The 15,352-nt window shown below is 44.8% G+C and overlaps 1 protein-coding gene across 1 annotated transcript in view; it reads left to right on the top strand.

Annotated features, from left to right (window-relative positions):
* The window catches only part of BSN (bassoon presynaptic cytomatrix protein), an 87,297-nt gene that overhangs the window by 14,630 nt on the left and 57,315 nt on the right, over window positions 1–15,352 (top strand). The window contains 1 exon segment of the mRNA XM_030458630.1: window positions 6,915–7,329. Coding sequence (XP_030314490.1) covers window positions 6,915–7,329 — 415 coding nt within the window.

The raw sequence follows: 15,352 nt of genomic DNA, 5'->3' as shown, positions 1-15,352 counted from the left end.
AAGGAGTCTGGTTCAAATCTTTTGACCCTCAGTGAGCCTGCTCCTCTAAAGCTATCTCAGAAGAAATCTCTTTGATGTATGTTGGACTGAGACCTGCAGGCTCTTCTGTCATTCCAGTTGCCAGTGGCTCTGAGGGACTTGACAAGATCCTGACAGTGCTGGCTGCACATTTCAGGCATTGGCAGCTGCTCTTGGCCAAACCAAGGCCACGTTGGGTGCAAATTAAGTATTTATTTGCCACATAGCAAAATTTGGAGTGGAGTGGAGTGGAATGGAATGGAATGGAATGGAATGGAATGGAATAGAATAGAATAGAATAGAATAGAATAGAATAGAATAGAATAGAATAGAATAGAATAGAATAGAATAGTTTAGTCAGAAGGGATGTCATATCAGGGACCTGCACCAACATCTCATCCAGCTGCAATTGAGAATGATTCACAAACACAAAAAGGCAATGTGTAGCAATGAAAATTAGCCAGTAAATCTTTAATTAGAGTTTAAATCAGCCATAACCTACTCTTCAGGTACACACGGTTCAGGCAATAAGATGACAGATGCTTCTCAACTATCCCATGTGGTACAGCAGCATGAGTAATGTTGGTGGTTCAGTCGTGCTGATTATCCCTTGAACTAGACATGGTGCTAGTAAGATGGGGAGTAGCTAGTTTGGGGTAAACTGAGACTCATCCTTATCTTGGCTTTGAACTTTATCAAGTCACACCCCTGTAGTGTGATTGTGAGCTGGAAAACTTCTGGTTCTTGTTCCCTTTCTGTGACTTGGGTAGACCTTTGCATTTTAAACTAGGGGACAAGCTGGCAGCAGCACTAAGTGTGCTGTCTGCTGCAAAGGGGAGGCCAGCAGAGCTGGGGGGCACATGGTGCATCATGGCAGTGTGGTGCTGGGGTGGTAAGTGCAGGTGGCTTATGCCACAACTTTTCCCCCCTCAAGTGGGGTCTAACAGGGAGGGCTCCAGGATATCAAGTCCTCCTCTATTTATAAGAGCAGGCCTGTGGGTGAAGGTCAGGGACCCTACTAATTGCCCGGTCAGGCAATTGCTCCTACTAATTGTTCCTTCATCAGGAGCTCAGGTATCCTGGCCAGCAGCAGCAGACACACATTAGGGATGCCTCAGTCATGGGAAAAGTGCCTGAGAGAGGTTGTGTCTTATTTCACAGGGATAAAGCAATCCTGGAGCACAAAACTGCAAGGAAATGGGGTTTTCCCACTGCTCACCACAGCAAATCATTAAAAACTGTGGCCTTTCTCTGGAGTACTTGTGTGGCCTATAATAAAATACTCCCTGACAGTTTCTGGTTACCATTTCAGATTTTCAGCTTGGTTTTCACCTGGGTGGCATGCTCTGTTTTTAAACCATCCAGTATACACATTTCCAGCATGAACTTCTTCCTGCCAGGACATAAATGTCACTAAGTTGGAGGCTCTTCTATTTAGGCAGGTGCTTATTTTTAATTCTACAACTGCTTCTGTGGTTGTCAAAGCGGAGTCTCATACAGGACTCCCCCTGTGGGATGTAGTGATTTTAAAGGACCTGCTGCCAATAATAAACTCCTGAGCTCAGTGGATGCTTTAGCATTGCTGGTGGAAGATTTTCAATGCACTTGGCTGGAACTGGAGGCCCTCCACAGCAGACACTTCCTTTTCTGTTTATTTATTTAAAGGTTGCATGCCCTATTTGCTAGTCTGCCTTGATGACAGGCAGTACATATCAGCTAATATTTTATATTATCCCACACAGTTCCTACACCAACCCATAAGCATTAGGAATTTTGTTTTTCTGAGTCAAACCCAGTGGCATTTTGACCTAGAGTACAACTCCCTTTTTGCTTAGCTACCTTTTTTTTTTTTTTAAATTTCTAAATAGGTTATACTCAGTGATTTTTTAAAATCAGTCATGTGGATGTTCACATCAGGCTTCAGTCAAACCAACTAGGTCAAATCTCTGCTCGTAGCAGAGCAGCTGTAATTCTTGTTCCTTAACCAAGCTTCCTTCTTTCGGGTGTGTGTCTACACAGCTCTCTTTTCATTCTGTATCTTGTTTTGTTTGCTTCTCACACCCTTTTACTTCAGGTAAGCAGTCATTTGTTTTCCCTCTTTTTCTACTACTAGAAAAGTCTGTCTTGTTCCCCTCATTTTGCTTATTTTTGATATGGCTTTAAAGCCAGGAGCCCACTTCCACAGACAAGCTCTTCTTTGAAGAGCTTTTGCAGGGGCTGAAGTGATGCTGCCATTTGTTTTCTTGTTCTTTTTATATATCATAATGCAGTGATTAGATCGGTTGCCCAGTGAACAGGAGACTCATTTAACTATCCACCAGGCAGAGAAAGGGATGCAGTCCATGTTTCCCAGTTGCTTAAAAGTGCTGCAACTCCTGAAGGATTTATTTGGCCAGCCCCCTGTGGATGTGGGTGCTGCAGGGTCTGGGGGCAGCTAAACAGATGGTTGTGGCCAGCATGTTCAGGGGCGGACATGAAATTAGGGGGAAACAATAAATTAGGAGAAAACCAATGCACATGCTTGCTCTTGAGCTTTTCCACACATGGCACCCGAACAAGACCTGAGTCACCAACCACATGTGTAGGTTTTGTGTAATGTCCTTATTATTGATCTTATAGCAAAGTCATTTACAGTGTTAGCATTTACCTTGTGGTGGTTATTGCTCCTGAGTTTGCATCTGGTTGAAAAAGGACTTGTTGACACCTCTTGGGATGCAGACCTCAAGCTCAGGTCTTTGTAAAATTTAGTGGCACCAATGAATCTATTTGAGTTAAACTAGAGCAATTCCCTTCTACAGGCCCTGGCTTTTCCTAGGGATTCCCAAATAAGGAAGCTGTACCCATGTACTGGAAGGATATTGTAAAACAATACTGTGTCACTGTATTTCATCTTTCTTAAAGCCACTGTTGTCTTTTCACTGGCATGGCCATGTCATCAGAAGTTATGTTTAGGACAAACCATCATTTTCTGAAATGAAATTTCAACCAGACTACTGAAAATCTAACAATTGGTTTGGCTGTAAATAGGATTTTGGTTTTAAAGCCTTCCTGTTTCTTCTTATTTCAATGAAAAGATGACAGTTTTACAGAAGGGAAAACATAAAAACTCCAAGGTGCTTGTGACATCCTGCACAGCTGAGCTCAATTTTGTGAAGTATCACTTTGACCCTTGCTTTTCATTATGCTCTTCATGCTTCTGATCATCTCCAACAGCTCTTCCCTCCTGGTCCTTCTCCATCTCCTCCCATCCTGCCAGGACGTTTGCACCTAAATAGAAAAGCTGGTTCCATATCCGTGCTCATTCCTGAGTAGAACAAGGTTCATTCTGCACCTTTTAAATCAGCATTGTCAGACAGAGAAGCAGACCTGGGTACAGATCAATCCCTCAGGGTAATTTTTAGCTCTGGGCTACGTGGCAAGCAAGGGTTCATTTTTGTGGGTGCTTTGCAGTGCATTGTGTCAGGATGGGGGTGGTTTGATGTTGTGGCAGCTTTATGCTGGAAAATAGGGGAGGTTTTAGAAGAAAGCCATCATTTTTCAATTTAAAAATTAAAAAAAAAAAAAGGAAAAGGAAGAAAATGGCATTTTCCCTAATGCCCAGCCTGATGGTGGTTGTGGGAAGGTTAGGAGAGCTGCCTGCTTGACCTCTTGATAAAACATTAATGGACAGAATACAATAAATGGAAAGCTCGACAGTATAGTTGTTAATAAGCTTAGCCAAACACACTTGGTATTCTTGGACAAAATTACAACTCTGTGAGAGTTAACTGTGTAACTGTGTAACAATCACAGGTAAGTGTGAGAGTGCTGCTGAATTTGGGCCCTGCGGAGATGTTTGACTGAGCATTGCCCAATGTTTATGATTCAGCAATTAGGGTGGTGAAAAATCAATACCAACGGGGGAAATCCTGCCTTGTTAAGACATCTAAATCTAATTGTTAATGAATTACCTAGTAGTGCAAATTCCTTTGGAAAGGGTTAGCAGCCTAATGTTCATTAATGCTTTTATTGGTGATTAGGAGAGCTGTGTGGCAAGAAGGGGCTGAGCCGCCGCTTGGACTTGTGTAACAACAGAAAAAAGGGTTTGTATGTGGGAATGAGATGTAGAGACATCAGAACATCCTAGCAAAAGATGCAACAAGCGTGGGCCTACATCTGACTCAGTATGACTGTTCTCATGTTCATTCCTGGGGCATCTCTCCTGCATTGTGTTACTGTATTGACAGACCAGATGATTCCTTCTGGTCTTAAAATTTCACAGACACATTCAGCTGCTTCTAGAGACAGGCCAGCTTGTGTCATGGGATGGCTGAGGCATCTTGGATAAGCATCAAATAAATGAATGCAGTGATAATATGAGTGAAACCGCTGCTGGGGGCAAGATGGAGATAATGCATGGTATTTCTTTGCATCTGAAAATGTGAAGGAAGCCAGGGGGTACGTCCATCCCAAGCTGGGAGGCATTTACATAGCAGCCCTATCCTGCCAGGAAGTGAGTGCCCAACTGCCCTTCTCCCTCTTCTGCACCAGGGATGATGATTAAAGCTAAGTAACAGCACCTTATGTATTTTTCTCATGGGTTTTTGCTTTTTCAAGAGAGCCATAGACTCTGGTTTGGGCAGGAGATGTAGGAAACTTCTCTGTGCCTTGTGTGACAGCTCCCTGTGACAGAGCCGACCATCAGAAGCATGGCACTTCTTGCACTGATAATGGCAAAAAAAATCATTAAGCAAAACATTTACTCTTTATTTTTTAAAAAGTGCTTGAACTTAATAAGCCAGACTGCTAGTACTATTAAATACAAGCTGCAAGAAATAGGTGGTAACTACTAATATAGAGCTAACACTTCCTCTCTGGGTAGCTGCTCCAAGTTTTTCACATTTTTCATTGAGCTGGGGAGTAAAACCATAGCTGAGTGGTATTTCTGTGGGGAGAGCTGGTTCAGGGTCAGAATTCCCCCTTTATGGCAAACAGATTTTTTCATTCCAAATGGCACACAAAAAAAAAAAACGGATTTTAAAATTTGCAGTGGAATAGCCATTCTCTTGTTCAACAGTTACTTGACCAAATATATGTTAATTTTTCCAGATAATGTTATTTGAAAATATGTTTCTCATGTATATATATGATAATATAAAATATATGTTGTTTAATACACCATTAGGCTAGTGTGTATTCTAATACATAAATGCTTTGAAGAATTACATTGAAGGATAGAAAATGCCTTTTGCTTTCCGCCATCACTTTCTCCTAATGCCTGGGACTAAGCTCCCCCATCTCCACCAGCTAAGGGTGCCATGTGTTTTCTGGGGCAGCAGCTTTGCAGCCCTCAGTATCAGGAGGCAAATGTCAATTCTGAGCTCAAGGGCATCGGAGCTGATGATGGAGGAGCACAGTGTGCAAACCACACTTACTGGGGAGGTCTTGCTGCAGGGCCGGGGGTTGTTTGCTCTAAAGTCTGGCGCAGCTCTGTTAGGCCCTCATTGCTTTCTTTATTATCATTGGGTGATTCCTCCTTCAGAGAAGTAGGTTTCAATCTGCAGCTGAAAAGTATTCCCAAAGTGCTATTTTAATATTTATTTTCACCTGACTTCCTATTACTGTGGCAACATGCACTTTGAATTTCATTAGTTTTATGCATTTAAGTTTCCACTTTAAACCTTTATAAGGTCAGACCCTGCTTGGGTAAATCAACAATTTATTAAATTTGAGATTCTGAGTAATATTTTTCCTTAAACAGCTGTAGATCACCCTAGCGAGGGCATTAGAGCTGCTGCCTTTTTGAGAAACACTTGTGGCATTACTGATAAGCACATGCACTGAATTATTCTGTAATTAGAGAAAGGTCTTCCATCACAGCACTGTCATTCTCCTGTGGTCCATCAGCAGCACATTGCAGGGTACCTGCTCTGGAATCACATGGGAGGTGGGGTGTGCAGGACTTCAATCCAGGCTCTGCAGTACAAGACCTCAAGAGTACAAGAGAACTGTAGTCTTGAGGATAAGAACTCAAAACCTTTGGCAGACGAAGCTTCTCAGACCACTGGAGCTCTGGGGTGTCAGGGAGCACCCACAAGAGGGTGCTGAGCATCCTGAACATGTTACAGGGCAGTGACAGGTCCAGAGTCAGGCTCAGCCTTGCTCCTTCTGGCAAGCTGGGGTTTACACAGGGAGGCTTCCTCACCCTGTCCTGGCAACAGAAAACCTTCCCAGATGGTTTTCTGCCTAGCCAAGACCTACATTCCCCACCCTTCTGGCTTTACTAATGATTAATACAGCAGAGATGGCGCCCTCTCTCTTAATCTCCCACTGCTGTGGAAACAAGCCCTTGGTTTCTTTCACCTGTGACTTGCCCAGGTGCAGCCTGTCAGACCAGAAATTATAAGTAGTTCTCCTGCTTGTTCTGCGTTTTCCCTCAGTAGACAGAGCTCTTTCCCGTCTTGTTGCTTCACAGCAACTTACAGAAGTAGTTTGTGAGAAAATGGCTTAGCACATGTTGCCCATCTCCCTGCAGAAAGGGCTCCACAACCTGCAAACCATGGTTGGTGCCAACTCTTCCAGCATTGGATAGTACTGGAGAAATTCCGGGGAGCCCTGGACTGGCAGCAGGCTGAGCTTCTTATTTTCTGTGAGACTTTCTGACTAGAGTTCAGCTGGGAATACGCCAGATAATTTGATTACAGCTCTGCTGCTGGGTTAGCTAAGAGAAAGCTGAAATTGTGCCTTGTTTCATGAGGTAAAGTGGACCCTCCTGCCAAGATGAGCAATGTCCCTGGTTGGCAGTGTGGTTTGGCCAGGCTGAGCTGGGGCTGGGGGGTGGACAAGGTGGGTGCTTTAAATGGTTTCTGTCAATGTACTAAACCCGGGTTTATTGTGTATTTTTAACGATGTTTCAGCACGACGAGGAGACTGGAGCAGCCAGATCAGGCCCCAGGCCAGCGCTCGGCATCCCCCTCCCTGTCCCAGGCTGCCTCCAGCTCCCCCAGCCCCCGGGACATGAGGGGCCGGGGCCAGGGCCAGGGCCAGCCCGGACCACCACCGGCGGAGGGGCAGCGGAAGATGCTGCAGGTGGACAGCAGGACCCAGGGCTCGGGGAGGTCCCCCTCGGTCTCACCAGAACGGGCCAGTACCCCCACTTCTCCCTACTCGGTGCCGCAGATTGCCCCGCTCCCCAGCAGTACGCTCTGCCCCATCTGCAAGACAACAGAGCTCACCTCCACATCTGGCCAGCCCAACTTCAATGCCTGCACCCAGTGTCACAGCAAAGTCTGCAACCAGTGTGGCTTCAACCCCAACCCACACCTGACCCAGGTAAGGCCTCCGCTCCCTCGGGCAGCATTCCCGGTGGGCACTGGGGCAGCCTCCGCCATGGATGGTAGGGAGAGGGCCTCGTGTTTTGGTTTGGTTTTCTTAGAGTGCAGGAACTTCACCTTTGCTTCTGGGCAAAGCATTGCTGAAGAGCAAGGGCTCGGCTTGTTCCTCAGGGGATAATAGTGATGATGTGAGCCATAATGAGATGGGGGAGGTAAATTAGTTAAAAGAAAATGATAGGATGTGAGGGAACAGCCTCAAGTTGCACCAGGGGAGGTTTTAGATTGGATGTTAGAAGAAGCTTCTTCACTTAAAGGGTTATCAAATACTGGAACAGGCTGCTGAGGGAGGTGGTTGAATCACCATCCCTGGAGGTGTTTAAAAGAGATGTAGATGTTGTTTTGAGTGATATGATAGTTAGGTTAATGGTTGGACAATATCATCTTAAATGTCTTTTCCAACCCCAGTGACAACTGTGAAACAGTAGTGCAGCAGAGACGTTCAGTCTCTGTGACCCCAAAACACGTGGCTGCAGTGAGGTCAATGTGCACAAAACCCCCTGAAGTCAAAGGGCTTGACAGTGGGAGGAGAGCAGGGGGTTGGCAGACCCCAGGGTGTCCATCTCTTCAGGCCCTGACTCGTCCCAAGGGGAGAGATTTTTGCAGCAGGTGAATTTCAGTCAGCATCAGGCTCAGCAGCAGGAGAAAACTGCAAAGTCATGCAGGAGATGGTGTCTTGCTCGGGGAGTGCTATGTGTCACATAGAATGTATGAAATGGTGGTGCCAGGTTCCCTGAGGGATGACCCTGCAGTGGCACCAACCCGGGGTGCTGGGACATGGGGCTCCCCAGGATGACCTGTGGATGTCTGCGTGACCTCCACGCAGGGTGGGAAGGGATGTGGGTGCTTTCTGCAGCTAAGAGCCAAAGCGTGGGGATTCCTACTCTCAGACTCCAAGCCATGCTTTAGAAAGCCATGGTGCTACTCCAGTGGCTGAATTGTGTTGTCTTCCACACTGAAGTCCCCTGGGTATCTGTTTTAGTGCTGGTAGCTGCTTCTGGTTAGCACGCAATGCTTGCTGCAGGAAGAGAGGTTTCTGAACGCTGTTGTTTGAGAGAGACTCTGGACTTCCAGCCCCTTTCTCCTGTGGAAGGAGAGTTGAGGCAGCTGATAGCCCAGGTACAGTGAAATATAATTAACTGGGTGCTGATTTTGTACCCTTGTAAGTGAGATACTGGCCCTTGTGAAGAGCAGTATAAATTCTCAGATCCTAACAAAGGGCTCTGAGGTGGAAATTCAGGCTCCTGCAAGGTAATGCTATGGGTCACACTCCTGTTTCACTTCTAAACTGATTTGCTAATCGTTTGTTTCCTTGTAAGTTTGTTTTGTTGTATGAATAGTAGCAGTTAGATATAGCAAATAAACAAACAAAAAATGTCCCAGTTGGTCAGTTTCAGGTCAGTCTGGGCCTGTCTCCTCTGTCATGCCCCCAGAGCTTTCCTGCAGTGGCCCCTACTCAAGTCTCTCTTACAGATCTCTTACAGATACCTACATTATATACCTGTTTAGCATCTCTGGACCATCTCCTAGTCTCCAGGCCATGTCCTAACATCTCTAGGTCTCTGTGTCCTCTGAAATGTGATTGAGTGCTGAGCATTTTTAAATATCAAATATAAAATATTGGAGCTGGCACCAAAACCAATGTGTGGGGGGTTTATTGTTTATTATTTATTATTATTTGTCCTGAGTTTAATATGCATTTTATCAGCATGCAACCTTATGACTTGTTAGTAGGTCACTGAGGGAGCTGGGTGCTGAAATCAGTTGTCCAAGATTGCTGTCTGCAGCTTGTGTTGGCAGCCTCTGTGATGGGCTGGCCAGGGGAGCAACAGTGGCTGTTGCCTCATTGAAGACTGACTTACTTTCCCCAGCAGAATCACTTGTGCTGCTATTCTAGAGTCACACAGTGAAGCACCTGCAGCAATCTGGTGGTGTTCAAAAGGGTTAATGGAAGGTAGAATGGAGGTTGCTCTCTTTTTTGGTGGCAGGAACTGATTGGAAAGGATCTCCAGAGGTCAGCTAATCTAACCTCTACTGAAATAATAAAATAATTTAGATTGGAAAAGACACTTAAGATCAAGTCTTTTAAAAGCAGATATCAGACAAGGAAGCTCCAGGCTCTATCCAACTGGGTCTCAGAAGCGCCCAAGGATGGACTTGCTGGTCCCACCTGCTCCCCTGCTTGACTCTCCCCACAGGGCAATGCACCCAGTCTGGTCCCTCAGCCCCAGCAGGTGCTGCAGGGTGGCTGCACAGTATTGCTGATGAGGTTGTTTGCATTTCCTTATGAATATATTTTAAGGTGAACAGTTGATGTTTATACTTTGTGCTGAAGTAGATGAAGATTTGTACCTTCTCTGTCTGCTTTCAAGGCTTTGTAGCAGGATTAAGTAATCAAAAATACCACATTTTCTAAGAAAACCAAACCCAGGAAAACCAAAATTGTCTTTTCCTTGGTAGATCCCCTCCTGTGGGACTGCCAGAAATTGCAGGTGTGATGAGTTGGGAACTCCAGTACTTGTCTGGCATCACATAGCTGTGTGTGTTGACTTCTTAAACCCTTTTGAGGTCCTGGTGTTTATGTAAAGTTTTGTTTGTCTTTTGAATTCTATTTTCTAAATATATATATTATAAAATTGTTTTCTTATATATCTTTCAGATATATAAATAAAATAACGGCCTTAGTGCATGAGTTGTAGTCCATCACACTCCATACTGCCACTTACAAGTAGCAAGCACAGATTTTTCAGAGGAGGGTTAACTGTATCTCCTAGCAAAATACCTTCACTCGGGGTCATTAGGTGATACCTTCTGCTCAGAAGCAGGTACATGCCTTTGAAAAATTATTTTTCCTTTTTCTTATTCATGTGACTTGATGGCCATTTTATCTTAAAGGCATGTAGTGGATTTCCATCATGATGAAGCCGTTGGCCTCTGTGGCATTTTGAGCTGATCATTGCTTGAGCAAAACAAAACAAAACCAAACAATCTTTTTCGGTTCTTTTTCTTTGCTCTTTTTATCCCTTTGAGCACCAGCTCGCTCTTGTTTCACAAGACTGGGCAAACACAAGTTCCTGTCTGCTCTTGGTGCCACTCAATGTTTTACACGTAGATAATCATATTCTTCCCTCTGTGCCTCTCTGTGCTCTGCAATAACTGTTGCCATCGTTTTCACTTTGGTCGCGTGCTGGCCTGACGGTTTTCCCATTCATTCCTTATTCCTGAAGGTCAGTGCTCTCGCCATAGGCACTTATTTCAAGCAAGGGGAAATGGGAAGCAGGGAGCTATGGTGACACCATTAAAGACAAGAAGTTTTGAAATAGCATAGTAAAATTTAACAGTTTGTTTACATGCCTGGGTGTGAGACAGGCTTTTCAGTGGAGCTGTGTTATTTTAAATACAGTATTGCAGCCCTAATGGTCGAGTAGTATTTTTATTTTCTCATTAAAACTTTTTTTCTAGTTTTCCTCCATGTTGTCTTTGAGGGCTTTTTTTGGACAGCCTGTTCTGCAAGACTATATGGGCAAGGCTGTCATCTCCTCCTGGGGGGGGCATAGCTCAGTTTCAAGGCAGCACAATAGGTTTTGAAAATCCTCTTTTTATACATCTTTCCCTTTGTAATGCCACTCCTGTGGCTTTCGCCTGACTGATCCTGCAGCATGTTCATCTGATTGGATTTGCTCTGTTTGGTACCATACGGAGTGACCTGCAGGCATCTTTACTGTGCCTCTGGGGTTTGAAGTGCCACTGCACACTGCTAATTTGAGAAATTAATTCCCTCTTCAGTGTTCTCTTAAATACTTTTTTGTTTCTTCCGATTCATTTCCTCTCCATCCTCAGTGCTAAGCTGAAAAAATGTGAAACTTGGTGTTGAATTTTCATCAAGAGCAGTGGCACAGCATTAGAAGATGTGCTGTAGTGCTGAAAGAAAACTCAAAATGCCTGGCTGCCTAATATATATAAGGTTTGCTTAACACTGCTTTGGGAGTATAAAACCCCTTTGCATTCTTCTTTACATTTATGTTGTGCTTTTTTAAATGTTGAAATCTTATTCATCAGATGCAATTTAGATGCATGCAATTCACCCCCTGACATGAAAAAACGTTTATACGTGTGTGGTCTTTGCAAAATTCCTTTCTTTTTAAAGTCCCTGCTTTTGTCCCCAAGCTATTCTGAATGCACTTGCTGTACTTGTGACTGTCTGAAGAGGTGAGAGCTGTTAAACATCAGTACTGGCCCACGTTTTGACCTCTACTCAGGAAAATTGAAGAGATTCTTTGTATTTTTTTTCATTATGAATGTAGCATAATATGAAAATATAAAATATTTTAAATATTTGAGAATAAATTTGTTCCCTCCATGCTCTGTGCCATGTAAGATCATCACCAACCTTTGATCAAGGACCTTTAGCAAGTGGAAAATAGGAAGTTTCAGGGAGGATTAAAAATATTCTGCTTGGTTTCCCAGCTTTGTCAGGAGAGAAAAATCTTTCAGCAGCTACTGAGTTCTGTAGTGGAGATATTTAAATAATATGTAATACGTAAATTATTTAAAATAATATAAAGTTTTAATGTAAATGTTTAAATTTTATTAATGGAAAACAGACCATCAGGTCTGAGGAGGTGAGAAGCAAGTAGTGCAAGAATGAAAGTATGATACAGGGCTGTATTCATTCTACAGTAATGTTACAGTAGATGGTTTTCTGGTCAATACTGTAAGAAAACAGATGCAGTGGAGCAAAGAAGGAGTTAAGGGAAGCAGAGGGATCACACGGTGCTCAGCAGAGGATTTTGCTGGCAGGAGCAGTGCAGAGGGATGGGTGGCTGTTGTCAGAAGCCTTCTTCAGCCCCACTCTACCAGCAGCATCACCACATGAATGAAACAAAGAAAAAAACCCAAAAAAACCCAAACAAAGAAACCTGACTTACAGGAATTGTGAGGATGTTCATGTGCTGCTCTTCCTAAGAACCTATTTCTCAGTTGGTTCATTGTCTCGGTTTTATACCTTGCAGCATGTTAATGCCTGATTTTTTCAGTAAAACCTGTCGGGTTTGTGAATTAAGGGCCCAGTCTGAAGTATTTATGCTATGGTTCAGCAGCCCCATGAGCAAAAGGGCTGTGCTTCAGGGTGCCAGGGAGTTATTAGTGCTACATTCAAACGATGGGTGTTATTAATGGCCATAAATCCCCAGTCTTTTCCTTTCACCCCTCTCCTGCCAGTCACTTGTAGAACACTGGAACAGTTCCAGGTGTCTGATACTCTCTGTGTGAGCGTGGGCAACCCCCCCCCATTTGGCACTGGTGGCTTTACCTCAAGATATGAGATGCTGAAGTGATGTTGTGGAGATCTCCTGGAGGCAGGTGCCCTGGGCTCTGGGTAGCCCTGGGATCGCCGATGCACAACTGTAATTTATGTTTGAGTGATTAATGTGGCTTGAAGCCACATTTTACAGTATGTTGTGTTCTGACACATTGCCCCGTGATTCCTGGGTGTTAATGTGGTGGTTTCTGGGCTATGTTCCCTGACCAGTGAACGCTGGAGGACTGGGTGAAAAAGGGTGAATATATTGCTTGCCAATAGATAATTAAACATGATTTAATGAGGCATTAAATATCCCCTGTCTCTCTCTGCTTTTTTAAACAACCATAGTGGTCCTTCTCCTTTCTGGCCTTTTCACTGAGAGGCTGTAGGGGCATGCCAGTGTGGCATCTCCTTCATTTCCAAGGTTTCTCTGGGAACATCAGCTCCGAGTTTAATTCAGCTCTTTGCAAGGGGCCTGTTGACAGAAGAGGAGCAGCGAGGCTGCATTCACGTGGTCTCTTCTCTTGGTGAACAGCAAATCCAGCAAGGTTTTCTCCTGCCCTTGGGACCTCACCAGTTATTCATTCTCAGCTGTTGGAGTACGTGCAGCACCGTGTGCCAGAGATGTGTTCCTGTGCCTGCACAGAAATGTGAGGCCATATTTAGAAACTGGAGGTCTCCCTTACATTAAAGAATGAGAAGTGTGTCTGCGAAATGCTGGATCCCAAAAAGCAGATCCTGTAGTGGAAAAAGGTTAAAAAAAAGAGTGTTTTTCCAGTTTCTTATCCCCTGGGAATATTGCCCCAGTAGCTGCCCTCATGGCGGGGGAGCAGGTAGCTGGGGATGCTTTGGGGCTGGCTGGGTCAGCAGTGGTCCTCCTTTCTGTGCACCTTCCAGCATGTTCAGGAGTGAGGATTTTTCCTCCTGTGATCAGATCAAAAGCCAGGATGTCCCTGGGCAGGCAGGAGTTCTGTGCTGCTGTGGTGTCAGACAGGTCTTTATATAGTAAGGGTGCACCCTATATCCAGCCAGGCCTCTGTGTGGCTGAGTCAAGTCACCCATTTCCAAATTATTTCTCTTTTGAGTTCATTCTTCTTCATGACAGAGCTTTAAAAATAAATCTCTCGTTAGCTTTAAGTTGCAGGTCCAGGAGAAATTTTCCATTGAACCAGGCTGCACAATAGGAAGGAAAGGCAAGTTTTATTCCAGTTTGTTGCTTGTTTTTAGCAGAGCTTCAGCCAGTGGTGACCTGTATGCACAGCATGTGATGCTCAGTGCCTTCTTATAAGGATGCAATGATTAGGGCTGTCTGTGGAGCTCCCCCCTGGGCAGGGATGTTGGCTCATTCTGTTGTAGTGAGCAGCATTCCTCCGTGGTGTTTGGGATCCACATCGGTGTGGTGGTCTGGCTGGGAGTGGTGTTTGCTGAGGGGATGTGCCCACCTAAAGAAGCCCTACTACAGCTTCAAGAGCACCTCGTGCTGTGAGCACAACAGAAAAGCACAGCACTAGAAAGATGCTCTTTGCAATTGCAGTGAATATGTTGTGGGGTTTTTTTTATGGTGAGAAAATATTGACAGGAGCCCTGATTTTATCCCCCAGGACCAACAGGTTGCGTGTCTGTGTGGGTATTTCCTCCGTTTTAGCACTTCCTCACCATTGCCCTTCACCTCTTAATCTGCTTATCCCTACACTGAGTATCCCAGTCCTCATTTCATCCTGGATCTGCAGTGTTGCAGTGAAGGATGATTCTGTTTTCTCTTGCTTAGACTTTTCTGCTTTTTCTTTATTTCTGCTCTTTTTTATAAATGGGGTGATTAGCACTGAATAAAAGAACAAATGCAAAGCTGGAGAGTAGCATGCTTGTATTGCTGAGCCTTTCTACCTATAAAGACTCACTTGCCATTTCAGCCCCTGCTGCAGCCCATGCAGGGGCTTCTTCCAGCCGTCTGCAGCGACGTGTGACTTCTCTGTTCAACAGATCGCAGTTTAAGTTAGAGCCAACAACAACCCAAAAAAAGAAAAAAGCTCATGAGTAATCCTGGCTGTTCTTTCCCGTGTGCTGCCTTTCGCCACGCTCTGCGTAGATGATTCAAATAATGCAAAATTCACTTACAGAAAATGTCAAAAAATATCTTGGCTAAACAGTTCCCAGTGACTAAGGGGCTGGTGTTGCTGACGGTGGCTCCAGTGAGCTGCAGCAGCAGGGACCTGACTGCAGGGACACATAGTGGTCCACAGTGACGTGTTAAATTGTTTGGAGGGGACAGGAGAGCGTGGCTTCCCACACACCAGAGCGATGCTGCAGTGGAGAGGGGCAATAAAAACAACTGCAAGTGAAGATGAATGCTCTGGGGAGATGGAAAGTTGCTGGCTTTCTTCCTGGCATCTCCTGTCACTGAGCCACCACCGCTCCACCTCGTCTTTCCCTTGGTACATGAAGTTACAGCAAGCTGTGCGTGGACCAGACGTGGGTTTTCTCTAGCTCTCAGCTCGCCTATCACTTGATCATTAAAAGGAGAAGCAAGCTGAGGGCTGGGAATGGCTGTCAGGCTCTCCAAAGCACAGCAGGGTACCGAGCCAGAGGTTCTCTGTGTATTTGAAACCTTTGCTGTGTTGGCCACTTGCTTTCATTTCCCTCTACTGGACTTCCCCAGGCAGTA

The sequence above is a fragment of the Calypte anna genome, chromosome 12 (genome assembly GCF_003957555.1).
Source record: "Calypte anna isolate BGI_N300 chromosome 12, bCalAnn1_v1.p, whole genome shotgun sequence".
NCBI lineage: Eukaryota > Metazoa > Chordata > Aves > Apodiformes > Trochilidae > Calypte > Calypte anna.
The sequence above is the reverse complement of the archived record's forward strand: the minus strand, read 5'-3'. Positions and strand labels throughout refer to the sequence as shown.